General features: G+C 41.4%; 1 protein-coding gene across 20 annotated transcripts in view; it reads left to right on the plus strand.

Moving 5' to 3' along the window:
- DCAF1 (DDB1 and CUL4 associated factor 1) overlaps positions 1–27901 on the plus strand; it is an 89448-nt gene that overhangs the window by 49000 nt on the left and 12547 nt on the right. For 16 of the 20 annotated variants that reach the window (XM_042236156.2, XM_042236157.2, XM_060402514.1 and 13 more), the window contains 14 exons: positions 1932–2090; positions 3278–3457; positions 3982–4191; positions 5003–5172; positions 11096–11220; positions 12195–13458; positions 14201–14399; positions 15831–15913; positions 16455–16539; positions 19187–19420; positions 19953–20046; positions 20457–20561; positions 20783–20856; positions 21290–21391. In XM_042236156.2, coding sequence (XP_042092090.2) covers positions 1932–2090; positions 3278–3457; positions 3982–4191; positions 5003–5172; positions 11096–11220; positions 12195–13458; positions 14201–14399; positions 15831–15913; positions 16455–16539; positions 19187–19420; positions 19953–20046; positions 20457–20561; positions 20783–20856; positions 21290–21391 — 3084 coding nt within the window. Of the gene's footprint in view, positions 1–1931; positions 2091–3277; positions 3458–3981; positions 4192–5002; positions 5173–11095; positions 11221–12194; positions 13459–14200; positions 14400–15830; positions 15914–16454; positions 16540–19186; positions 19421–19952; positions 20047–20456; positions 20562–20782; positions 20857–21289; positions 21392–27901 lie in introns of those variants that run through there. The other 4 variants (XM_060402516.1, XM_042236160.2, XM_060402511.1 and 1 more) reach the window with 2 other exon arrangements.

Consider the following 27901-nt stretch of genomic DNA (forward strand, 5'->3'; position numbering starts at 1 on the left):
TAGATATTCCAGAGCTACACTGTCCAATAAAACTTTCCATGATGACGGAAATGTTCTTTGTGCTTTTCAGTACAGCTGCTACTTGCCACAAATTAGCATGTAAAGTGTAGCTAGTGCCACTGAGCCCCTGAGTTTTTAACTTAATTTTAACGAAATTAGCCACATGTAGCCAATGACTACTGTGTTGGCCAGCACAGTTCCAAAGTGTATTGGAATTAAATACAAATGATGAAATTTGACTTGCAGACCCCAGAAATTTTAAGTTTGGAGGAGGTCAGACATAAATTGAAGTAACATGTATCCCTGTGTGTGGAATGCAGTGTGTGTGTGTATGTGTGTATAAAGCGTGCAAACTCATGATTTTACTTTGAACAGTGGGATGAAGCTGAAGGGTCAGAGTTGTCTCCAGTGGCCCAAGGTGTTGCTTTCAGATGCAGCGTCCTGTCTTGAAAAGGAAATAGTGGAAGAAGGGCTTTGGGTAGTTGCTATTTCTATAGGTCTTTGTATGAGAACCTATAATGGGTGTCATTATTCACCTGTTTCTATGCAGAATCATGTAAGGGGTTAGAGAAAATGGAATAAGGATGAACAGGGTAAAACCAGATAAGAGATCTTTCTTATGGGGAAATAAAAAGTGTAGAAAGTTATACGTACGGTTTTGTTCAAAAGGAAGACTCAGCTATGCAGGAGAAGGGGTAAGTGTTGAAGTTAGTAGAAACAAAATGGGTTAAAATAGTAAATTAAGAACTAGACCTTATACGGAGGTACAGTATAAGGAGTGAAAATAGAGTCTTTGCCCACAAGAGTGAGGTGAGCCACGTATGGGCTAACTAGAATTAAGGTTCTTGGTAAAGATTGAGCCCGTTTGTTCTCTGTTTTCCCTGCTGCTGATTCTGGCAGTGGAACTGCCTCTTTATGGTGCTGGTTTTGAGAAAAAAGCACGTGCAGTGGCCTGAGTATTGGGGAGGGAACCACACATGGTTTAGCTGTTTCTTAGGGAAAGGCTTGGTGGTAGAGGTTTGTGTATCAGACAAGAAAAGTAAACAGGGAAGGGATTTGAATTATATATAAGGATTAGTCCGAGTCTGTGTATTGAGAGAATGTCTGAAGAGGGTACACACCTGTTGACCTTGGTGAAATTTGTACAAGTATCAGTTACAAATCTGTATCATTTTGTCTGTACCTGCTGCCTGTCTCATGACCCAGAAGACACTTTGGTATGAGAAACAGGAGGGGGAGCTCTAGTTCTCATGAGGCTGCATCCATGTTGGCCTGGATTCAAAGTCATTGAGCAGCCTGCTGCTTGCATTGCACTGCCTGCCTTTAAATTGCCCAGAAGTTCAGGTCCACCCAGAGAGGCTAGTAAGAATCGGATAGCAAGGTAACAAAACTTAAAAGACAACAAAAACTTGCCTAATATAGACTTAATGAAATGTATTATTATAAATTCTATTTAAAGTGCATTCTGATTAGTACCAGAAATGTACTAGTTTTTTGAAGATTGGTTTTGAGGATATAAGCAAGCATCAGTTTAAAAGAAAGCAGAGTTTTGGGTGAATCAGTGACTGGGCCAAAGCTAAAACATAGAGCTGATTATGTTTAAAAGGATTAAAATGGAAAGGGTGACAAAAATCCATTAGGGAAGATATGTAATAGTAAAACAATTATAGGAGTGTGTCATAATGTACAGTAGTATTCTTCATTTCTTGCTTTTCACCGTCATGAAAACCTTTGGTATTAGAAGGGAATGTTACGGAATTCTACAGTTTTTGTTTGCTTATTTTGTTTCCCTGAAGCAGTATTGGTTTTACTTATGTTTTGAGGGGGTGGTTGTCTGCTTCTAAGGAGTCGTTGTATTTAGCAACTTAATATTCTGTGAAGAGATATTTGTACTAGATTGTTCCATGGTAATATGTATCCTCTTTGTGTAGCACCTAGCGTCTCTCCTGCTCCACAATAAGTTTGCCACGGAATTTGTTGCGCACGGTGGAGTACAGAAATTGCTGGAAATTCCTCGTCCTTCTATGGCTGCAACTGGCGTATCCATGTGCTTGTATTACCTGTCCTACAACCAGGATGCCATGGAAAGAGTAAGTCCAGTCCGTTCAGCTGTATGGGAATGGTGTAGGGTGAGGACTACTCTCATACATTTACAGAAAAGCTTTTGGGTAAGAAAACTAAACCGTTGGATCAGGCTTTAATGAAAGGAGCAAGTAACATCAATGTCTGATCTTTACTGAGCATTCTGTTTTCAGGCTCTTCTCAGGTGTCCCTCAGTAGAGTTACATTTTGCATTTTCGAGTCAGTCAGTTATAAAAACAACAGATGATGCTTTCTGTATGTTAACAGGATAGTTTGTGGTAGAGAGTAAAATCATTCCAGTTGTTCCTAGGGCTCTAGAGGTACCGTACCCCTCTGGTTTTTCTGTTTTTCCAGTTAAGATTTTTATTTCGTGGGTTTTTTGTTTTGTTTTTTTTTTTTAAATGTAAGTGGGTTCTACATTAGAAAAGAAATGGGTCCCTAGACACCACAGCAACCCTTGTTGTTTCTATATCTGGGCATTCTTCTATACTTTATGCAATTGTAGCTTTTCTGGTAGAGTGAAGTTGGTAAATTCCTCTTGGGTGGTGTCTTTATTCTTCTGTGCAAATTTATTAATGGAGTAATCTTCTGATTTTAATTTTTTTACTTGTTAAGATCTAGCTTTCTGCAAAGATATGTAATCTTTTGAGAGTAGTAACCTAATCTGTGTGTATTTGTACAGAATTAATTGTGGTTAAGATTTTTAAAAGTGCCAAACAAACCTAGGTAATGCTTCAGAATTCATTGTCTGACAGGAGTCAGTGCCATGTGTGTGAACAAATCAGTGAGTGAATGGATACTGAACTTGTAGACTTCAGTATCAGAAGGCTCAGTTACTTTTATCAACTTTTTATCAGCCTGGGAAAGTCCCTTACATCTCTGAGCTACTTCATTAATTAAGTGGTGATACTAATACCTGTGTAACAGAGCGTTGTGAGCATTAAAGGATAAAAATATTTGCAGTTTGACACTCGAAAGCTTAGGTGGAATTTAAATATGTCTCTAAATTTAGATTGTTTTCAGCCTTGGAATAGATTGTCATAAAATTTTATTGACAGCTTTAAATCAAGATGGCTTACTCAGGAATGATTATTGTATTTTGCAGATACCTACGTACACTGGTGAATTTTTTATACCTTCTGAAAGTTCCTTTCCCCCACGTTTTAAAAAGCTGTTTTATTTTTACCCTTTACAGGTTTGCATGCACCCCCACAATGTTCTCTCTGACGTGGTGAACTACACCCTGTGGCTGATGGAATGTTCGCATGCCTCAGGCTGCTGCCATGCTACCATGTTTTTCTCAATCTGCTTCTCCTTCCGGGCTGTGCTGGAACTCTTTGACCGCTATGATGGTCTCCGCCGTCTGGTGAACTTGGTGAGGTTCTTTGGTGGCTTCTCTTTGTGAGGAGTGGGGTCCTGCTTGATGGGGCTGCCCTTTAGCAGCACTGAAGAGAGGAAGCTTCTGACTGGAGGGGGTTTTTGTCATTTTTGTGGATAAAGTTTTTTTTCCTCCTTCATTCACAACTTTTTCTTCCTCTTAAGTGGTCAGAGGACTATGCCATTGTCCCGCATTACAGGCAGATGCTTTAACCTCTGAGCCACCAGGGAAGCCAGACTTGCCTTGAAGATAGTAATCTTACAGGGAGAACTGCTTGTTCTAAAAGCAGTTTTGTGCCTCTGTGTCTTTCAACATGATGGAAAGCTATGTCATTTTCCAGTATAGGTTTAGTGTTTTCATATGTCTGCTCTTAACATGATGTATAGACAGATGTACTTTGATGTTTATCAATCTTCTTGAGCATAAAAATCTACTGAAATCTTTCTACTTTTTTCTCCTTTTACTTTTCCTCTTTGTTCTTTCTTCTCTTTTGCCCCCTTCTTTTGCTCCTTTCTTAATAGATCAGTACTTTGGAGATTCTAAATTTGGAAGATCAGGGTGCACTTCTGAGTGATGATGAAATATTCGCTAGCCGGCAAACTGGTAAACATACCTGCATGGCCTTGCGCAAGTACTTTGAAGCTCACCTGGCCATTAAATTGGAACAAGTGAAGCAGTCTCTTCAGAGGACTGAAGGTGGCATTCTTGTCCATCCTCAACCTCCATACAAGGTGAGAAAACCTTGTCTAGAAGAGAAACATTGTTAGTACTGTCTGTAGCATCTCGGGCCTGAAATGCACATTCGTATCAGTGGAGTCCAGGTGGGATATACATTAATGGATTTTACTTGCACTGTGAGGAGGCAGAGTGAAATGGATGTAGGGGTGTAGGGACTTCTCTAGCTGTACAGTGGTTATATGACTCAACTTCAGTGGCCCAGGTTCAATCCCCGGTCAGGAAACTGAGATCCTAGCTGCATGCTCCAAAGGAAAAAAAAAGAAAATGGATGTACCGAGAACTCACTTTGCTTCCCGTTGTAAGTTTGCTACTTCGCTGGGATACTTAAAAGATAAACTGAGATGTGTGTGAAAGGACTTTTTTCTATGGAAAGTACTAGGTAGATATTCTAGCTGCTTCTGTGTGGAATTTTCTTCTGAAACCTGGTGTATCTATAATTTACTTCATGATCATTTTTGAAATTAGTGTGTTTTAGTACAAAGATGAGTATCTGCATGTTTTAAAAGTCATATATTGAAAAGAAATCAGTTATTTTATGTGATGCTTCTTTTTCTTCTTAAGGTGTGAAATACACGCACCAATAATTTGAACATTTTGTTTCCTTTTTTGGCAGAATGTATTATGAGTCTAGTTACAAATAAAAGATGGAGCATCATTATTTCACATGTGGGCTGTGGACTCAAGAAGTGTGTGTCAAGGCATTACTTAGCTTTATTATTAAAATCTTTTGAGCATTGAGCTGTGCTGGAGAAAACAGCAGGCAGATTGATAGAGCTCTTTAATAATATATCTCTCTCCTTTTAGGCATGTTCATATACTCATGAACAGATTGTGGAAATGATGGAGTTTCTGATAGAATATGGCCCAGCGCAGCTGTATTGGGAGCCAGCTGAAGTCTTCCTCAAGCTGTCTTGTGTCCAGCTCTTGTTGCAGCTTATTTCTATTGCTTGCAATTGGAAGACCTATTATGCAAGGTGGGACCAGAGAGAGGTTTCAAAGATCGGCTCTTTGCTAATGTTAATGTTGGTTTTCACATGGTGTATGCTTAACAAATATTTGTTGAATTGAATTAAAATTTTGGACTTGAATCTGAGAAACTAGATTAAGCGTGATAATTAAGCATGATAAATATCTTTAAATGTACAGAGTGCTTGGTCTTGATGATTATATATACTGCACCACAGATAAGGATCATGTACTCTTAGAGAGGTTATGCAATCTATGTGGCTACAGCTTGCAGAGGTGTGTTGAAGTTGTCCTGAGACTGGAGTCTAGTATTCTTTGTACTTAGACTTTAAATGTCTCTCTACTGCTTGGCAACCATATATGATGTTTATTTGACCTTCACATACAGCTGTATTTTTTGCTTTTGGTAGGGTATGAGCAACCTAGATAGTATATTCAAAAGCAGAGACATTACTTTGCCAACTAAGGTCCATCTAGTCAAGGCTATGGTTTTTCCTGTGGTCATGTATGGATGTGAGAGTCGGACTGTGAGGAAGGCTGAGCGCCGAAGAATTGATGCTTTTGAACTGTGGTGTTGGAGAAGACTCTTGAAAGTCCCTTGGACTGCAAGGAGGTCAGCCCTGGGATTTCTTTGGAAGGAATGATGCTAAAGCTGAAACTCTAATACTTTGGCCACCTCATGCGAAGAGTTGACTCATTGGAAAAGACTCTGATGCTGGGAGGGATTGGGGGCAGGAGGAGAAGGGGACGACAGAGGATGAGATGGCTGGATGGCATCACGGACTCGATGGACATGAGTCTGAGTGAACTCCGGGAGATGGTGATGAACAGGGAGGCCTGGCGTGCTGCGATTCATGGGGTTGCAAAGAGTCGGACACGACTGAGCGACTGAACTGAACTGAGGGTTTTCACCATTAGAACAAAGCTGGACAAGGCTTAGGGAAAAACAGCTAATGGAATCAAGCAGTTGGGTAGGTTCTATTTGAGGCTGATGCAAAAAGAAAGCTATGTTTTGGATAAGCAGTCTGGAGGGTACAAAGAAACAAAGTTTATAAGCTGTGGCTCTTGACCTCCTTGCCTTATCCACCCACTGCCATAAAGACAGGTGGTTTCTTACTCTAATTCCTAGGATAGTTAAATCTAGAGGAATACTTTTGGAGTGGCCATCTTCAAGCTTTTTGGTCTGAAGATTCCTTTACTGTACTAAAAATTATTAGGACCCTTAGAGCTTTTGTTTTTTATCTATTGATATTTAGCATATTAGAAATTAAAACTGAAAGTGTAAATATATTTACCAACTTATTTAAAAATACTCTGAAGCCATTGCTTATTGGCATTTTTTATGAAAAGTTTCCAAAATAAAGCCAGCTGATTTTCACAGGTATCTGGCTTAAGTGATCTCATATCTGCTTCTGTATTCAACCTTTTGTGATATCACACATGACATAGCCTCTGGAAAGCTCTGTATACACTCATGAGAGGAGAGTGAGAAAGGAAAAAATAACACCTTAGTGTTATTATGAAAATATTTTTAAAATCTCAGCACCTTTCGAAAAGGTCTTAGAGACTCCTAGGGTCCCCAAGCACACTTTCAGAACCACTGTTTTTAGAGTATTAAAGGAGGTTATTATATTTACTTGGAGAATATTTCTTTAAAGATGATGGAAACTCAATGGATAATAAGGTTATAAATACATTTTTTGAATGGTAAATCCATATGTGGGTTACTTAAGAAAAAATAAATACGTCCTTTAAAAGCTTATTTTTAAAAATAGAATTAAATACTTGTTTTTGCTTAGAATATACAAAAACCTTAGAAATAAAAATTATTCTTTGTTCTTGTTCAGTGGCCAAATTGTGTCCAACTCTTTGTGACCCCATGGACTGGAGCCCGCCAGGCGTCCTTGTCCTTCACTGTCTCCCTGAGTTTGCTCAAACTCACGTCCGTTGAGTTGGTGATGCGATCCAACCATCTTTTCCTCTGTCACCCCCTTCTTCTCTTGCCTTCAGTCTTTCCCAGCGAATCGGCTCTTCACATACGGTGGCCAAAGTATTGGAGTTTTAGCTTCAGCATCAGTCCTTCCAGTGAATATTCAGAGTTTATTTCCTTTAGGATTGACTGGTTTGATCTTGCTGTCCAAGGGACTTTCAAGAGTCTTCTCCAACATCACAGTTCGAAAGCATCAATTCTTTGGCTTTGAGCCTTCTCTATGGTCCAGCTCTCATAACCATATGTGACTACTGGAAAATCCATAGCTTTGACTATATGGACCTTTGTTGATAAAGTGATGTCTGCTTTTTAATATGCTGTCTAGGTTGGTCATAACTTTCCTTCCAAGGAGTAAAATGTCTTTAAATTTCATGGCTGCAATCACCATCTGCAGTGGTTTTGGAGCCCAAAGAAATAAAGTCAGCTACTGTTTCCCCATCTATTTCCCATGAAGTGGTGGGACCAGATACCATGATCTTAGTTTTTTGAATGTTGAGTTTTAAGCCAGCTTTTTAGTTACTTTTCTTCAGGTTCTTTAGTTAGTTTTCACTTTCTGCCATTAAAGTGGCATCATCTGCCTATCTGAGGTTGTCGATATTTCTCCTGGCAATCTTGTTTCTAGCTTGTACTTCCAGCCTGGCATTTTGCATGATGTACTCTGCATATAAGTTAAATAAGCAGGGTGACAATATACAGCCTTGACATACTCCTTTCCCAATTTTGAGCCAGTTCGTTGTTCCATGTCTGGTTCTATCTATTGCTTCTTGACCTGCATACAGGTTTCTCAGGAAGCAGGTGTGGTGGTCTAGTATTCCCATCTCTTGAAGAATTTTCCAGCGTTTCTTGTGATCCACACAGTCAAAGGCTTTTAGCGTGGTCAGTGAAGCAGAAATAGATTTTTTTTTGGAATTCTCTTGCTTTTTCTATGATCCAGTGGATGTTGGCAGTTTGATCTCTGGTGGTTCTGCCTTTCTCAGTCTAGCTTGTACATATGGAAGTTCTCAGGTCACATATTACTGAAGCCTAGCTTGAAGGATTTTGAGCATAATCTTGCTAGCATGTGAAATGAATGGAAGTGTATGGTAGTTTGAACATTCTTTGGCATTGCCCTTCTTTGGGATTGGAATGAAAACTGACCTTTTCCAGTCCTGTGGCCACTGCTGAGTTTTCCAAATTTGCTGGCATACTGAGTGCAGCACTTTCACAGCATCATCTTTTAGGATTTGAAATAGCTCAGCTGGAATTCCATCACTTCCTCTAGTGTTGTTTGTAGTAATGCTTCCCAAGGCCCAGTTGACTTTGCGCTCCATGATGTCTGCCTCTAAATGAGTGACCACATCATCATGGTTATCCAAGACATTAATAACTTTTTGTACAGTTCATCTTTATATTCTTCGTCTTCTTAATCTCTACTGCTTCTGTTAAGTCCTTGCTGTTTCTGTCCTTTATTGTGCCCATCTTTGCACAAAATGTTCCCTTGGTATCTCTGATGTTCTTTAAGAGATCTCTAGTCTCTTCCATTCTATTGGTTTTCTCTATTTCTTTGCATTTTCACTTAAGAAGGCTTTCTTATCTCTCCTTGTGATTTTCTGGAACTCTGCATTCAGTTGAGTATATCTTTCCCTTTCTCTTCTTTTCTCAGCTATTTGTAAGGCATCCTCAGACAACCTCTTTTCTTTCTTGCATTTCCTTTTCTTGGGGATGGTTTTGGCCACCACCTCCTTTATAATATTAGGGACTTTCATCCATAGTTCTTCAGGCATTCTGTCTACCAGATCTAATCCCTTGAATCTATTAGTCACTTCTACTGTATAATCATAAGGGATTTGATTTAGGTCATATCTGAATGGCCTAGTGGTTTTCCCTACTTTCTTCATTTTGAGCCCGAATTTTGCACTAAGGAGCTGGTGATCTGAGGCACAGTCAGCTCCCCATCTTGTTTTGACTATATAGAGCTTTTTCGTCTTCAGCTGCAAAGAGTATAATCAGTCTGATTTTGGTATTGACCATGTGGTGATGTCCATGTATAGAGTCATCTCTTGTGTTGTTGGAAGAGGATGTTTGTTACGACCAGTGTGTTCTCTTGGCAAAACTGTTGGCCTTTGCCCTGCTTCGTTTTGTGTTCCAAGGCCAAGCATATCTATACTGTAGTTTATTCTCCTGTTGATGGGCATTTAGTGTCTTTTTTCTTTTTCCTGTCAAATGAGTGGTACCATGAACCTCTTTTTGAAGTCCCTTCAATGCCAAACAGGTATCTCTTGACTTCCTACTTTTGCATTCCAGTCCCTTATGATGAAAAGGACATCATTTTGTTCTAGAAGGTCTTGCTTAGAATGTACAAAACCTTAGATGTGGAAATTATTCTTAGCCTCTGTTAATTTCTTTAATCTCTTTTCCATAATTCTGTAAATAGACATAATTAGGTTTATAGTATTTAATTAAACTTATCTTTTAAATGAAATACCTCAAATTATATGAAGATACAGAGAATAATATAACAACTACTCCATACTCAGGGTTGGCATGTTGCTTTCTCAGTTCCTTTCCATTTTCTGCCCCCCAGCCCAGAGTGACCAGTCTTTTGAATTTGGTATGCGTTCTTTCCATTCTTTTTTTTTTTATGCTATGCATATGTGTGGGTGTGTAATCAATGATATGGTATTCTTTTTATGTTTTAAAATTGTATAGTCTTACATGTGCTTGCTTTCTTCACCCTTTTACTTATTTTTTTTAATGTAAGTTTCAGGTATTCAGTCACTCTTAAGTGTTTGAGATTTACATGTTGATACGTATTTGAATTCTTATATTTGCATATTGGGTTTCCCAGGTGGTGCAGTGGTAAAAAATCTGCCTGCCAATGCAAGAGACCCAGGAGATGCAGGTTCAATCCCTGGGTTGGGAAGATCCCCTGGAGTAGGAAATAGAAACCCACTGCAGTATTCTTGCCTGGAAAATTCCATGGACAGAGGAGCCTGGTGGGCTCCATGGGGTTGCAAAGAGTCAGACATGACTGAGTGACTAAGCATATTTCTTTCTTTTTTTTTTTTTTTTTTAGCATATTTCTATACTATGATTTATTCTCCTACTGATGGGCATTTAGTGTCTTTTTTCTCTTTTTTTTTCCTGTCAATTGAGTGGTACCACGAACTTCTTTTTGAGGTCTCTCTTGAGGATGTGATGTATACAATTTGAGTTGTAATGTGGCTGCATCTCATCTTTAGTGGATGTTGCCAGATTGTTTGGAAAATGCTCATACTGTTGACTTCTCCCACAGCAGTCTATGGGAGTTTTCATTTTCTCTCCCTTCTTGCCAGTGCTTGGTATTGTTGCCTTTAAAATTTTGTATCTTGGTTTTGTTGTCTTTTGAGCCTTTTCATTTGTCCTTAGGAGTTTTTTTGAAATAATTGTCAGTAGCTGCAAAGTAGTCCAGAATTTAACTATTTCCTGTGTAAGTTTTCTTAATTCTTTTGCTGTTTTACATGATGTGGTAATGGACATCTTGATCCATAAATACTTGTTTGTACTTCTGATTATTTCCTTAGGACAAATTCTAAAGGTAAAATTCCTGGGCCAAAGGTTACAAACATTTTAAGAATATTGTTTCATATTTCCAAATTATTTTCTAAGAGGAGTATCCTGTTTTCTTCTCCTACCAAAAGTCTGAGAGCATTTGTCTCTGCTCATCTTCACCAGCATTGGAGATTATCCTTTGTTTTTGAATCTTAGCAGTTGGATAGATGAAAACTCCATACCCATGTTTTTTGAAGTTAATGTTGTGGTGACTTACAGATCCTCTCTTGATGCCACGGCTAGGGACAGAGTCATTCAGGTAGTGAGTAGTTCTGACCCACTGTCTGTGTCTGTCAGTCTCTCTTTTAACAGAGACTGTTTCTTGTGGCTGTATCCGAGTTTCCCTTTGACTAATTCTTCTTTCTGTCCAGGAACGACACTGTGCGCTTTGCTTTGGATGTCCTGGCTATTCTCACTGTTGTGCCAAAAATTCAGCTTCAGTTGGCAGAATCAGTGGACGTGCTGGATGAGGCTGGCTCCACCGTCTCCACTGTAGGTGGGTTGTCTCCTGCCATTTTTGTCACTGCGCGGTTTTAATTTGTTTTCCTCTGCCATTCTGGTTGTGGTTACTTAACTGGCCTAATTTTGCAGTACTAGAACAGAAAGTAGCAAAAGAGGGGGTACCCTGTAAGTTCTTTTAAGTCACGCCATCAGTTTCAAATAAGGGAGTCATGTTAGTGAACTCATTCTGGGTGGCACAGGGATTTTTGCTATAATAGTACAAGTGCATTCGTGAAAACCTTGCACTCCGCAGAGTGTTAAGCTAAAAATAGAATCTGTAAGAAAAATGGGCTGGGGCAGATAGCAAAAAATTTAAGCAACTCAAAATGAATAACTGGAAAGCAGCGCAAATGAACGAACCCTTTATTAAGATGAGGGCCGATGAGGGCTGCTGCTAAGGCGAGCATGCAAGTCACGTGAGTGGCTGTGGACCCTAGAGTGCACTGCCCTGGGGAGAAAGCCTGAGGCTTAGCCACTTGCTCTTAAGTTTCTCCTTATGTAGAAGAGAGGCTTTCTGCTGCCGCGGTAGCAGCCAGGCTGAGGACTTTTTCTTTCTTGCTGGAAGTTTTTATTTATTCCCACTGTTTTTACTTTCCTTACCTAGGAAAGCTTGTACATGAACCTTGGTGACTTCCACAGAATACTGACATCATTCCCGTATTTAAAAACTGCATATGAGGTATTCTGTCATAAAGATACATTGTAGCAGAACTGACTGCATTTTATACAAACTATTCCTTACGAATAAGTCCATGGGGTCACAAGAGTCCCACTCGACTGAGTAACTGAACTGAAGAGAAAACTGCTACACTTAAAATAATTATTTTAACTGGAGGCTAATTACTTTACAGTATTGTAGTGGTTTTGGGACACAGTAAATAGAACTGTAAATTTTGACTCTGAAATAACCATTGAAGTTGGCTATTAGTGTTATGAGGAAATAATATAAAAAAAATTTTCCCCCTATAGGTATCAGCATTATTTTGGGAGTGGCTGAGGGTGAGTTCTTTATTCACGATGCTGAAATTCAGAAGTCAGCACTTCAGATTATCATCAATTGTGTGTGTGGCCCGGATAACAGAATTTCTAGTATTGGCAAGTTTATCTCTGGAACGCCTCGGAGGAAGCTGCCTCAGACACCCAAAAGCAGTGAGCACACTCTGGCCAAGATGTGGAACGTGGTGCAGTCCAACAACGGCATCAAGGTGCTTCTGTCCTTACTGTCCGTCAAGATGCCCATCACAGATGCAGACCAGATCCGGGCCCTAGCCTGCAAGGCCCTGGTGGGCCTGTCTCGCAGTAGCACCGTGCGGCAGATCATCAGCAAACTGCCCCTTTTCAGCAGCTGCCAGATCCAGCAGCTGATGAAAGAGCCTGTGCTGCAGGACAAGCGCAGTGACCACGTCAAGTTCTGCAAGTACGCCGCTGAGCTCATCGAACGGGTGTCAGGAAAGCCTCTTCTCATCGGCACCGACGTGTCCCTGGCACGTCTGCAGAAAGCTGACGTTGTTGCCCAGTCACGGATCTCCTTTCCTGAGAAAGAGCTGCTTCTCCTGATCCGAAACCATCTCATTTCTAAAGGCCTTGGGGAGACAGCCACTGTGCTGACTAAAGAGGCCGACCTGCCCATGACCGCTGCCTCCCATTCTTCTGCCTTCACCCCGGTCACTGCTGCTGCTTCTCCTGTTTCTCTTCCCCGCACCCCTCGCATCGCCAATGGCATCGCAACTCGACTGGGCAGCCATGCTGCTGTGGGTGCCTCTGCCCCTTCTGCCCCCGCTGCTCATCCTCAGCCGCGGGTTCCCCAGCCGTCACTAGCTCTGCCTGGTCCGTCTCATGCAGGCAACTCCCCTGTGATTGGTAGGATCAGTTTTATCAGAGAGAGGCCATCACCCTGCAATGGCAGGAAAATCCGAGTGTTGCGGCAGAAGTCGGACCATGGCGCCTACAGCCAGAGCCCAGCCATAAAGAAGCAGCTGGACAGACACCTTCCCTCCCCGCCTACACTGGACAGTATCATCACAGAGTATCTTAGAGAGCAGCATGCTCGCTGCAAGAACCCAGTTGCCACCTGCCCACCCTTCTCTCTCTTTACTCCTCACCAGTGTCCTGAGCCAAAACAGAGGCGACAAGCGCCAATAAACTTTACCTCAAGGCTAAACCGCAGGGCATCATTTCCAAAGTATGGAGGGGTAGATGGCGGGTGCTTTGATAGGCACCTTATCTTTAGCAGGTAAGGAGAGGTTACCTCACTCCCTGGGCGTTGGAATGATTTTTCTGTTTAAGTCAGAGTATGTGGGCAATATCAGCATGAAGAAATAACTCCAGAAAACCTTTTGTTGGCCTGAAATACCAGGAATTACCATTTTGTGTGAATACCTGAGCAGTGTGATTATGCCCCCTTTTGTCAAAGGGAACCCAGGGGTTCCTTGTATAATTACTGGCAATATAAGATACTCTGTTCTTGTTATATTAGTATGTTTTCTAGAACCCATGCAACACTCTGTCCCTGACGAGGCTCTCAAGTTTGTACTTGTGCTGGTCCAAGTTGTTACCTCTTCTGATTCCTTAAAAATTTTACATTGGGGCTTCCCTGGTGGTCCAGTAGGTAAGAGTTCACACTGCCAATGCAGGGGGCCTGGGTTCAATCCCTCGTCAGGGAACTATGCCGCAATTAAGAGGTCACATGCCACAACTAAGATCCAGCGCAGCCCAATAGATATTTTTCAAAAAATCTTACATACAAGTTGTGGGATCTCAGGTTTTTCACATGGGAATTTTTGTTATTGTTAACATTTTTAAGTGAAGGTCCAGTTCTCTCTTGTAAAATGAAGATGAACCACTGACGGTCACTGATAATTTGGAAGAACCCGCTTGAAACAGAAAGGCTGTTTTTCTTTCTGTCCTTCTAACAAAGTTTTGTTCTTCCGAGTCTTTGCATATTGTTTGTCTCTGATTCTCTTCTGTTTGTTCAGGTTCCGTCCTATTTCAGTGTTCCGGGAAGCCAACGAGGATGAGAGTGGCCTCACCTGCTGTGCGTTCTCTGCACGAGAGCGCTTCCTGATGCTGGGCACCTGCACCGGGCAGCTGAAGCTCTACAACGTGTTCAGTGGACAGGAAGAGGCCAGCTACAACTGTCACAACTCTGCCATCACACACCTGGAGCCCTCCAGGGTAAAGCTCCCCTCCTAGGTTGTGCTCAGTCATGCTTCTAGGATAGGTTGGTGAACTGCAGGTGTGTGGGCTGACCGCTTTCCTGTGTTTGTGTGTAAAGTTTGTTTGGAACACAGCCATACTCAGATGTTTATGTATGTCCTGGCTGCTTTGTGCTGCAGCGGCAGAGTTGAGTATTGTTGTATGCAGCACAGACCATGTGGCCTGCAAAACCCAAAGTATGTACTATCTGGCCCTTATGTTTTCCAGACCTAAAGATAGGTGGGTAGATTTTTAATGTGCTTTATTTAGAAATGGAGATTATCTATCAACTATGACCACAAAAGTTTTTGTCTTGGAAGGAAATCTGTAAGTACTGTGATTTTTTAGGAAAACAAGCATTGTGTGATCCCACTGGCAGTCTAGTAGTACTGTTCATTTTAACTCTTTATATTGGAGTATAGCTGAGAAGCAGTGTTGTGATAGCTTCAGGTGGACAGCAGAGGGACTCAGCCTTACACATACATGCTTCCATTGTGCCCTCGACTCCCCTCCCATCCAGGCTGCCGCATGACACGGAGCAGAGTTCCCTGTGCTCTACAGTAGGGCCTTGTTGGTTATCCGTTGTAAATATGACTGGGTTATTAGTACTGTTCTATGGATGAAATCAATGCTTTTGATGTTTCTACAAGTCAAGACTGTTAAGATGACAAGGCTAGTTTCCCTCATTCTAAAGTGAAGGAGGTGGCTCCATTTAGAGTGCATCACCAGCAGGGACCTGCTGTAAAGCACAGGGAACTCTGCTCACTGTTGTGCGGCAGGCTGGATGGGTGAGGAGTTCGGGGGAGAGGGGATACACGTATGTGCACGGCTGAATCCCTTCGCTGTTCACCTGAAACTGTAACAACATTGGTGATTGGCTCTACCCCAGTCCAAAACAGAAAGTCTGAAAAAATTATAATGGGGGAATCATGAGGAATACAGATTGAGTAAATTTGGTGATGAGCTGGGAAGAAAAATAAAGCAAGTTGATCTTTATTGGGCTTTCTCTTTAAAAAATCTTTTGAGAATCCTTAGCTACAGAGTCTAACAGCTGTTTTCAGTTTACTGATACTTCAGATGAGAGAGATGGAGAAATAAGGCCAAATATTAAGAAAGGAGAAACCATGTTTGACATCTAAGTCTCATCATCCCCCACCCACCACACCCTTGAAACTATTGTATTTCATGTTACTAGTTCAGGAGGATTAAATATTCTCAAATTTAGTGATTTTTTGTGACATAGGTACATATTACTTAAATCTTAGCAACTTCTGACCATTTCTTGATTCCTAAAAGTTTTTCTGTTTTCTTTATAATCCAGTAATATATGTTATATTTTACAATGCTAATGAAGGATGGCATTTATGTAAACACATGATTACCCATATTGGGCTTCCCGTCTTCTTTTAGGATGGATCCTTGCTGCTGACATCGGCTACCTGGAGCCAGCCTCTGTCTGCACTTTGGGGAATGAAATCAGTATTTGATATGAAGTATGTATCTACTTTTATAGTTCAGTGTCTCTGTTTTACAATTTATCCCCTTCATCTGATTCTTTGACACAGAGCATTTTTGAGGGAAGAGAGGAATGCTGTAAGGTTTATTGCTGACTTCTCTCTTCCTCATCTGTGGTACATGTTTAATAAGATTTTTTATTTTCTTGGTTCCTGGGTATTCTTACCAAGTATATACATTCCCATCAGACAGCAGACCCTTCACTGATCCAGAAGGGCACATCTTTCTATTTTCTCATAGTGGCGCTCTTTGCTGGGGCATCTTACAGAGGCATATGTACCCTGTTAGCCATTGTTATAACTAAGTAGTTCCCATTCATTTATTTTGAATCTTCTTGGACAAATTGATGGAGGGAATTTTCTTTTTAATCTTTTGTGTACAATTTTTTCCTCTTTGGGAGCTGAGAATCTTCAGGTGAGTATAGTTAGGCCAGAGGCTGAGAATCACTTTCTTTTTAGTCAGTTAAATAATTATGTCCTGAAGATCAGTTACAGCAATACTTCTGTTGCTTGTTCATAGGCATTCCTTTACAGAAGATCATTATGTTGAGTTCAGTAAGCATTCTCAGGACCGGGTCATAGGCACGAAGGGAGACATCGCCCATGTAAGTATTTAAGAATCCACATTTTTCAGGGTGATTTGTCTGTTTATACTGAAACTTTTTGAACTGAGTCTGATTACTTAAGTCTTGTGGGCAACTAGAAATTACTCAGTGATGATTCTTTCCAGATAAAATCTAGAATTGTAATGAAGTAGTTTCAGGCTATATGGGAAAAATGTAAAACGACTGAGCAATCTTACAGTTTGAGAACTGTTTCATTAGCACAAAAGATACCTTGAAACACTATGAAGTAAAGTTCCTGTCTTGGTGGATCCATATGGGGAGACAATAAACAAAAAGAAGCAAATATATGGTGTGTTAGGTGGTGAGTGCTACCAAGGAAAAGAGAGCAGGGTAAGAGATAGTAAATGCTTGGTGGTGGTGTGGGGGACTTCTTTTTCATCCAGGAAATAAGTGTCAGTGATTGGATAATGTTTAAGTAATGTCTTGAAAGAAGCGTGGGCGTCATGCAGATACCTTGGGGAAAGTGATCTGAGATGCAGAATGGCAAGGGAAAAGCCCATTCCTGGGAGGTGGGAAGGAGAAGGAGGGGATAATAACCAAAGTCAGTGGGGGCATACCCTGGAGCCTCTTGTAGCAGTGTGTTGTTTAAGACCTTTGGCTTTTCCTGTGTATGAGATGGACACTGGAGGGTGACTAAGAAGGCATGTGATTGGATGTAAAATTCCTAAAGTGTGAGTCTGGTTTCTGTGAGAGAAGCAAGAGGAGGCTTTCCAGTTAGGAGGGTGGTGTTCCAGCTAACATGAGTGCTGCAGTGGAGCTGGGCTTGGGTGGGCCTGGGAGGCAATGAGAAGTGACACAGCTGGGCCCTGGGCTTTGGATACATGGAGTTTGTGATTCTCTTAGACATTCAAATAGGGAATATACTAATGGGGGTTCAGGAGAAAAGTCTGGGATGGGAGATACAAATGTGGGTGTGGTCTGTGTGTTGATAGCATGAACCATGATCTTGGATGAAACCGTTAAGGAGGCTGGAGAAGTGTGAGGACAGAGTCCTCCTTGGGCCAGTATTTGGAAGTTGCAGTGTGAGGAGGAACTTGGGAAGGAGGACAAAAAGTGTGGCCAGTTAGGTAGCAGGAGAGCTCAGAAAAGGGATGTGCCGTTGAAGGCAAGGGAAAACTCTTGAGGAAGGATTGATGATTTGGGTCAGAAACTGCTGATAGGTTGCATACCGTGAGAACTGAGGGAATTTCCTGTTGGTCCAGTGGTTAAGACTCAAGGCTTTCACTGCCCAGTGCCTGGGTTCAGTCCCTGGTTAGGGAACTAAGATCCCGTAAGCAATGTGGTATGACAAAAAAAGAAAGAATTGAGACATGATCTTTGAGTAACTATGTGGAGGTCATTGTTAACCATGTCAGGAGCTAGTTCTGTGTGCTGTGGTGAAAATCTGATTACAGTGGGTTCACGGGAGAGCAGGAGCAGAGAGGTGGAGACAGTACAGACAAGTCTTTTGACATGCTGAAAAACAGGGATGTGAGGGTAGTAGCTTGAGTTGGGGTGGTGGTATGGAGTGGTGAAGGGAGGGTTTCTCCCAAGCTAAATTTGAAAGTTTTAAAATACATAGACAAGTTGAAGCAGTAGTACCGGTAGCTGCCACCTAGATTAACCAGTTTAGTATTTTGCCATATTTTCTGTGTCAATGTGTGTGTTTTTCTGAATCATTGAAAGTAAGTTGCAAACACTGTGACATTTTATCTCATATCTTATAATGTGTATATCCTAGCATTAATGACATTTTATTACATAATCACACTCATTATTAAATATAAGAAAATTTACAGTAATTCCCAAATGCCGTCTAATTTTCATCCCATACTCAGCTTTCCCGATTGTTCCTGATGTGTTTGGTTTCAAATGCTTTTGTTTTTGTTTTGAACCAGGGTCCAGCCAGGATTCACACATTGCATTTGGTTGTTGTGTCTCACTAATGTTTTAGAGCCAAGAACCATTTCTCCAGTTTTCATGACATTGACTTTTGAAGAGACCAGGCTAGTTGTCTTGTCCCATGATCTGGATTTGTTCGTTTCCGTGTGGTGTCTCCTTATTTGTTGCTCTGTTAAAAGAGGTTTTTTTTTAAAGACTGAAAATATTACAGCATGTCTGTAAGCTGATGGGAAAGAGCTGGTCTCTGTATGGGTTGCACATTGTCAACTTTGGAACTTTTAGTGCTGTAGGGCACTAAAAGAGTATATTGGGAGATTTTTAAGGAGAAAAGACTATTTCATTGATACCCTTCTCCAAAAAGTAACCTGTATAAGAGTATTCTCTGAGTAATGTTGGTTAGTCCACATGGAGAGTTTCTCAGTTTCAATCTTAGAAACGTTTTCTTTTTCTTGAAAGGGGGATGGAGAAGAAGAGGGTTTTCTTACCCCTATTGCCGTTTTACTTCTCATTTTCTTACCTGTGGGAAAGAGACTTCTCAAAAAACCTGAAATGGGACTCAAAGCATATAAACTTTGCTTGGATGGGTGTGGTCTTCCTATTTTTTAGTTATATTCAATATTAGGGCTTTTATGATTTTGATGGGCTTTTGAAAAGTGTGGGGGAGCTATTTTATGCAGCGTCTGTTTGAATTTGTCCGTGGATGGATTGGTCTGATTTTTCTCTTCCCACCCCTTCTTCTCTAAAGATTTATGATATTCAGACTGGCAACAAGCTGTTGACTCTGTTTAACCCAGATCTTGCCAACAACTACAAGAGGAACTGCGCCACCTTTAATCCTACAGACGATCTTGTCTTAAATGATGGCGTCCTGTGGGATGTCCGCTCTGCACAGGCCATCCACAAGTTTGACAAGTTCAACATGAACATCAGTGGCGTCTTCCATCCGAACGGGCTGGAGGTCATCATTAATACTGAGATTGTATCCTTTGTGCCCCTGCCTGCCTTGCCATTTGTTATCTAGCTTGTAATGCAGAAATAATTTTATCTTCCTACCAATACCTGGTTGAAGTGCCCATATAGGTAAATAACCTGATTTTTCCCTTTGGTTTGAGGTATTATTGAATCTCCAGTGGATTCTTACTGATATTGGTAATGATTGATGACTTTTAACTGGCTCTTTTTTGTGGGGGGAAGAGTGACCAGATTACTGCCTGCCTCTTCCCCTGGTGCCAGGTTGAGTTTTCTCTCTCTCTGGAAGGACACTAGTCAGAAGAGTCAGTGACGTGCTATTACTGGGAGAAAGGGCGCCCCTGAGGATATCACAGGAGATGGGGGCCATTCTTCAGAAACAGACATTCCGTGTGCTTTTGTTTTACCTTGATCTCATTGGTTTTTAAAGTGTTAATACCTAGACGGAGGAGGAAAAGAATATTTCAGATATTTCAGAATTTCCCTCATGAAACTAGACAAGTTTTGGGAAAAATAGTTTTCCTTGACCACTCTCCTCCTAGTGGGACCTTCGAACCTTCCATCTTTTACACACAGTTCCTGCTCTCGATCAGTGTCGCGTGGTGTTCAACCACACGGGGACAGTGATGTATGGAGGTAATAAGCTTTAGTAGTACAGACGGTGACAGAATTTGTTGATGAGAATAATGTTGATTTGTCATGAAAGGCCACTGGCTTTGACAATAAAATCTTGTATACAAAGAAATTTTAAGACTAATCACGCATGTGTATCATTATGAACTTATAGAAGAATCTTCTCTGTCTTGCAATTTTTGTGCACCTTCAGCTGTAACAGCTCTTGGAATCTAGAGGGGAGGTTGAGGATGTTGTTTGGATATGCAAGGAAGATGCTTTGAGAGAAATCTACTATGCTCTGAAGCATAGTATGCTTCTGAAGGATGCTCTGAAGCCTTGGCTGTCCATTGATATTTTCTCATTTGTGAATAGGGGATGTCTCTGATTCTAATAATGTCTCGCTCCCCTGTCCCACTTCCCCTCCCAACTAGCTATGTTGCAGGCAGATGATGAAGATGACCTATTGGAAGAGAGGATGAAAAGCCCTTTTGGATCATCCTTCCGAACGTTTAATGCGACTGACTACAAACCTATAGGTAAGTGTCATGTGTCAGGCATTGATGATTTTGCCTTGTATTGGTGTTCCTTGTTTAAGATCCTGCATTTTCTAAGAGAATTATAATTTTTCTGCTTTTGAAAAGCAGATGAGTTATGGTAATATTTATGAATAGTCACCTTGAATTCCTTGAACAGAAAGACTGGTTTTAAGAGCACAGCAGTAGTCCAATCCTAAGTGTTGTCACATTCTGTTTTCCAGCGACAATTGACGTGAAACGGAATATTTTTGACCTGTGTACAGACACCAAAGACTGCTATCTTGCTGTCATCGAGGTAAAGGGAGCTAGCAGAAATCTCAGTGTTTTACTCTGATATTTAAGATCATCTTCAACTTATACTCCAGGCATTTTGTCTGATATAAGATGTGTTTTTAAAGCTGATGCATTTATGGTGATAGACTGTGATAATCTATTTATTTGACCAGGAGATACACTGTCCAAGAGGAGTAATAGGGAACTTCTGATACAGAGCAGTGTGGCTGTCCATCTGCTCTTATCCTGGACTCACTGTCAGACCTTTCTCAAGGAGTTGCTCTCTTGCTTGCACATCCTCGAAACAGAGCTGTTCCAGGGGTGGTGGCCTCTCCTTTGTGTCCCGGGCCTTTTCTTGGTGTCTGTCTTTGCTTCTCTGAGGGTCTGTCGAGGCTGAGGTGTGGATGTGGGCCTTCTGGACACTGATCTCTCCCTGTGGCTGGGTCCCTTTTCAGAACCAAGGCAGCATGGACGCGCTGAACATGGACACCGTGTGCAGACTGTACGAAGTGGGCAGGCAGCGCCTGGCGGAGGACGAGGACGAGGAGGAGGACCAGGTCAGTGGCCGCGGGCCTGCTGCCGAGCGCTGCTGGTAGTGCTGGGCACTCTGCTGTCAGCTGTAGGGCGTTGCCTTCCTTCATTTTTAAAGATTTTTGCTGTAGGCGTGTTTGCAACCTCTTGGCATATTCTCGAGGGCTGTCATGTGTCCTTGATCACTGAAACTCTTCAGAAGAAAGCAGATTTTAGTTACTATAAGACTTTAACCGGTACCTGATGGTCCTGTGAGTCCCCTTTGTAGGTTAATTTGCAGGTCAGCAATCTCTGATTTTGGTTTAGAGATCTCCGTGAACTCACCGTCAGAACCAGTGCCTTGTCTGCCTGCAGTATTGGCAGGCCCCCGTTTTCTCATTGCCAGTGCACAGCAGAAACGCTGAGCTGTATCGCACAAGCGGCTTAACCTCTTAAAGTTCTGGTTTGCATTTTCTCAGTTCTATGCCATAACCTGTTTTCAGAGTTTAGAAGGAGCTTGCAGATAGAGAGAAAATAGTGATGTTTTTGAGAATTAAATGTGTAGAATGTGGGTAGATGGTATGTCGCACAGAACCTTAGCTTTTCCTTTTTTATAGGGGATTTTAATTTACAGTCGTGTCATGCTAGGTGCTTATCTGTGCGGCATGTCAGCTGATGCCACTTATGAAGAGTTTCTCAAACTACTGAGTTTCAGCAGCTCTTTCCTGTCTACTAGGCTCACACTACTTTCTTGGCCTGATTCTTCAGACAAATCTGAGAAATATTTATTGCTGAGTGATATAAAGTTGAAAATGAATGACTGGAGTTTTACTTTCCTGTTGTAGATAATAAAATGGATAAAATGTCTTTTTTCCAGACCTTGGATTCATTTCCGTCTTTTCTTCCACTGTGGTGGTGTTTGGTCTTGGTGCTCTGTATCCTCTTTAAAGGCCACCCAGGTGCCCCGAGTGAGGCAGAGGCCACCCCGGGCCAGGAGGACACACACTTCCTTCTGCGCGCTCTGCCACTGCTCTCACCCTCCTTCCCCGCTGGTTTTTCGGTGAATCGCACTCGAGGAGCTGAGGGCTCATGGGATAGCTTTCTGTTGGCATCCTTCCCCAGCAGCTTGTACTTCAGATTCAAAATAATTTTTAAGAGTAAAATTTTTGAAAGTGGTAATTTTAAGAGGTTTGTTTTTTTCTGATGCAAGTCTGATACTATGGGCTGATGACGCGTGTGTTTTTCTGACAGGGCTTAGCACTGACTAAGCAAGGGTGATTTGCTGTGCCAGTTTGAGATTTAGGTGTGTGTTCCACTGTTGGGCTTTGTAGGTTATGAACCTCTTGAGTAAACCTTGTCACCTGGGGTCAACAAGCTGAAACAGACTCACCTCTTCTGTGTGCTCTCCTGATCTCCACCGTCTCGGGTAGAATGCTCCAACTTGGCTAAGTGTTTATTAGAGCTTAGAGATAATCCATAATCTCAAGAAACATGTTTCTGTGCAGAGCGAGGAGAAGGAGACTTGTATGTATTGGGGTTAGTGGTCACTGTGGGGTCAGGGCAGAGCGTTCCGCAGGCCTTGCTTCTTGACCCAGAGGCGCCAGTGCTTCCCTCTGTGGGAAGCCTCTCTCCTCACGCACAGATAAAGAGAGTCAGGATCCTTCTTGGATACCATGGAAATGTTACTTTATAAAGCACTTTACTGAAAATGGCATCCGTAGTACAAAAATTTTGTTTTTTCTTGGATAGAGTTTAGTTTTTAGAGCAGTTTTGGGTTCACAGCAAAACTGAGCAGAAGGTCCAGAGTTTTCCCATAAATACCCTGTTGCTGTGAGCATAGCCTCCTCCATTCACAGCATCCCACACCAGAGTGGTACACTTGTTACAACTGGTGAACCTACTCGGACACATCATTGTCACCCCAAGTCCATAGATTACATTAAGGTGCAACCTTGGTGAGGACATTCTGTGGTTAGAACAAAGGTATAGTGACGCTGTCCCCATTGTGGTATTGTACAGAGTAGTTTCACCGCTCCAAAACTCCTGTGCTCCCCTGATTGACTGCTTCCTCCCCAGCCCCTGACAGAGCTCTGCCTTTCCAGAGTGTCTTATAGTGGAATCATACAGTATGTAGCCTTTTCAGCTTCGCTTCTTTCACTGAGTAATATGCACTTAAGTTTGTTTCATATCTTCTCATGACTTAGTACCTCTTTTCATTTTAAAGCTGAATAATATTCCATTGTTTGGATGTATCACAGTCTATCTGGCATAATTTGAATAAAGTTTTGGCACTTCAGAATAGAGCTCTTGTGTAACCACACCTCAGAACAGCAACAACAGCGCATGGCACCATGTGCGGGCTTTATGTAGGCAGCAGTTTCAGCTCCTTGGTGTAAACACCACGGAGTGCGATTTCTGGATTGCGTGATAAAAGTAAGTTTAGTTTTATAAAAACTTCCAAACCATCTACCAAAGCGGCTGTACCATTTTACGTTTCTGCCATCAGTGAATCAGAGTTCCTGTTGCTCCATGTGCTCACTTGTATGAGGTGCGGTTAGTGTTTTCCATTTTGGCCGTTTTAATAGATACATAGTGGTCTCACTATATACTTAAAATATTAATAGACTTTTATTCCTTTAGTTGAATAATCAAAAAGTATGGTTTAAGTTTTTTTTGAGTGGAGAGGAATTTGGTTCTTGGATTTTTTTTTTTAATTGAAGTGTAGTTGAGTCAGAAAGCTGCGTTAGTTTCAGGTGGACAGTACAGTGGTTCAGTGACACTTAGCGGCATATGCAGTGTGTTTGTATTTCTATATTTAGTGGTATATGCAGTGTGTTTGTATTTCTATATTTAGTGGTATATGTATTGTATTTGTATTTCTATATTTAGTGGTGTATGTATTGTATTTGTATTTCTATATTTAGTGGTATATGTATTGTATTTGTATTTCTATATTTAGTGGTATATGTATTGTATTTGTATTTCTATATTTAGTGGTATATGTATTGTATTTGTATTTCTATATCTAGTGGTATATGTAGTTTGTATAATTTATTATATGATATATAATTACATATTATAGTATATTATATACACTGTATATATATAGGTTGCTTCTGTGTCTTAGCTATAGTACTGCTGTAAGTGAACACTGGGGCACATGCGTTTTTTTTAATTTGAATTTTCCTCTTTTCAGGACATATGCCCAGGAGTGGGATAGGTGGATCGTATGGTGACTCAATTATTAGTTTTTGAAGGAACTTTCATGCTGTTTTGCATAGTGACTGCACCAGTTTACATTCCTCCCAGCAGTGTAAGAGGGTTCCCTTTTCTCTATACCCTCCTCATTCAGCATTTAGCATTTGTAGACTTTCTGATGATGGCCATTCTTACCAGTGTGAGGTGATCTCTCATGGTAGTTTTGCTTTGCATTTCTCTAATAGTTGGCGATGTTAAGCATCTTTTTATGTGCCGTTTGACCATCTGTATGTCTTTGAAGAAATGTCTATTAAGGTGTTCTGCTCACCGTGGGTTGTTTTTTTGATATTGAGTTGTATGAGCTGTTTTATATATTTTGGAAATAGGTCATATTGCTTGCAAGTATTTCCTCCGGGTCTGTAAGTTGCCTTTTTGTTTATGGCTTATTTTGCTGTGCAAATATTACATCCCATATAATGCCTTTCTTTGTCTCTGAGAACTCTAAGCTTTCTTGCCTGCCTGCCTTCCCTCCTCCCCTGTTCCTTTCCTTCCTTTGTTTTCACATGGCATGTGGAAGTATTTCATAGGATTCCCCTCTCTTCCTTATTAGCATATTAATTACACTTTTTTTTTTTTTCCATTTTCTTCAGTGGTTACCCTAGAGTTTATAAGATTGTATTTACAGGTAATCCAAGTCCACTTTCAAATAACACCGTAGCTCTTCATGAATGGTGCAGGTAACTTTGAATAACAAAACAGAGTCCTAATTCTTTCTTCCTGTCCCTTGCTTCATTGCTGTCATTCACTTCACTTACATAGAAGCACGCATAATTGAATACATTGTTGGTATTACTATTTTGAACAAACTACTGTTATTTTGAATGAAGATCAATTAAGAAAAGTGTTTATTCTACCTTCACTTACTCCTTCTCCAGTGCTCTTCCTCCAGAGTTTTTAACCTAATCTTCCTTCTCTCTGAAAACTTTAACATTTATTGCCAAACAAGTTTACTGGCAACAATTTCTCAGTTTCTGTTCATCTGAAAAAGTGACTCCCCTTCACTTGCGAAGCACGCCTTTCCTGGGTACGAAGGTGGTTGGTGGTTTCGGTCTCGAAGCTTGTTTAATACTCGATTCCACGCTCCTCTTGCTTTCATGGTTTTTGAGGAGATGTGGATGTAACTTTTTGTTTGTTTATAGGTAAGGTGGTTTTTGTCCCTGGCTTATTTCAGGATATTTTCTTTGATTTTCTGTAATTTAAAAATGATGTGACTAGGTGTGGGCTTTGGGGGCGTTTATTCTCTTCAGTGCTTCCTGGATCTTTGGTTTGGTTTCTGGCCACCATGAATTTGGGGGCATTTTCAGTCATTACTTCAAGCATTTCTTCTCTTCCTCTTTTTCTTCTAGAATTCTCATTACCTGTTCAGTTCAGTTCAGTCTCTCAGTCGTGTCTGACTCTTTGCGACCCCATGAACCACAGTACTCCAGGCCTCCCTGTCCATCACTAGCTCCCGGAGTCTACCCAAACTCATGTCCATTGAGTCGGTGACGCCATCCAACCTTCTCATCCTCTGTCGTCCCCTTGTCCTCCTGCCCTCAATCTTTCCCAGCATCATGGTCTTTTCAGACGAGTCAGTTCTCCACGTCAGGTGGCCAAAGTATTGGAGTTTCAGCTTCAACATCAGTCCTTCCAATGAACACCCAGGACTGATCTTTAGGACGGACTGGTTGGATATCTCTGCAGTCCAAGGTTCTCTCAAGAGTCTTCTCCACCACCACAGTTCAAAAGCATCAATTCTTCTGCGCTCAGCTTTCTTTATAGTCCAACTCTCACATCCATACATGACCACTGGAAAAACCACAGCCTTGACTGGACGGACCTTTATTGGCAAAGTAATGTCTATGCTTTTTAATATGCTATCTAGGTTGGTCATAACTTTCCTTCCAAGGAGCAAGCGTCTTTTAATTTCATGGCTGCAGTCACCATCCACAGTGATTTTGGAGCCCAGAAAAATAAAGTCTGACACTGTTTCCCCATCATGCCTTTTCTAGTTATCCCACAGTTGTTGTTGGATATTCTGTTTGTGTTTTTCACTTTGTCCTCTTTCCTTCTGAGTTTTGGTGGTGTCTATCGAGCTATCCTGCTGCTCCGAGATTCTTTGCTTAACGGAGTCCATCCACTAATAAGCCCGTCCAGGCACTCTCCGCTTCCGTCACAGTGCTTTGATTGCTAGCATCCCTTTGGCTCTTGCTTAGAGCTCCCATTCCCCGCTGCTGCTGTGCATCTGGTGTTGCGCGCTGTCTACCTAATCCATTAGCGAACCCCTGGCTTCTTCCCCACAGGTGTTTTAAATTCCTGGTCTGTTAATCCCTCCAGTATCTGAATCTGTTTCTGATGCTTACTGATTACATTGTTTAAACTTTTTTTTTCTTTTAGTATGTCTTATAGTTTTTCTTGATAGTTGGACATGATGGGCTGGATAAAAAAAAACTGTTGTTGGCCTTTAGTAATGTGGTGGTAAGATGTGGAGGAGGGAAAGCAGTTTATGGTCTTATAACTAGTCTTCTAATGAGTCTCTACCTCAGGATGGTGACCTTTACACACCTGTTTCTTCCGCTTTGTTTCAGAAGTACAGATGGCTGCAGTGGGCTGGAATTGGGTATTTCCCTTTCCCCCAATAGATCAGGGTCTGGTTAGATGGTTTCTCCTCAGGGAAGCCCTCTGAGGAGAAATTCTGATGTATTTCATGTTATTTTTTCCCCTTTCCCCTGCCAGAGGCACAAGGGAATTTTTCTCTAACATTCACCTGGAGAACCAGGTCAAGCTCCTGGAGGTAAAACCCACAACATCTTTCATTGCTCAGCACTGTCTTCAGCCACTGGTCCTTTGTAGTTCCGGTTTTCCTCCTTCACGCTGGTTCCTATGGAAGTGTGTTTCTGGGTCTGTGCTGTGGCAAGTTGTAATCCTCTGTATTTGCATGTTGGTCCCTCTGATTTTAGGGGCAATGGTTTGCCCTGTCACCCCACTTCTTTGTCAAATGTAAGACTTACTGATTTTTTTAGTTTGTTCAACTTGTTACTTGTTAAGGTGTAGTGGCAACTTCAGGCTTCTGGCTCTTAAATGGTGAATTTATTTTAAAGGACAGTTAGGCTCTGGAGTTTAAACCACTTCACCAAATGCAGCCAGGAAATCTCGATAATAGAAAGGTTTCTGGTAATGCTGTCTGGGCTTCATGCCTGTCCTTGGTGTCATAGATGAGAGGGTCCCCTAGTGTTTAAACCTCAGTTATGAGATCTGGGTGAAAGGGAGAGGTCTTCACATGGATACTTGAGACCTTGGGTTTATTTGTGACATGGATC

Source organism: Ovis aries, chromosome 19 (assembly GCF_016772045.2).
Source record: "Ovis aries strain OAR_USU_Benz2616 breed Rambouillet chromosome 19, ARS-UI_Ramb_v3.0, whole genome shotgun sequence".
Lineage (NCBI taxonomy): Eukaryota > Metazoa > Chordata > Mammalia > Artiodactyla > Bovidae > Ovis > Ovis aries.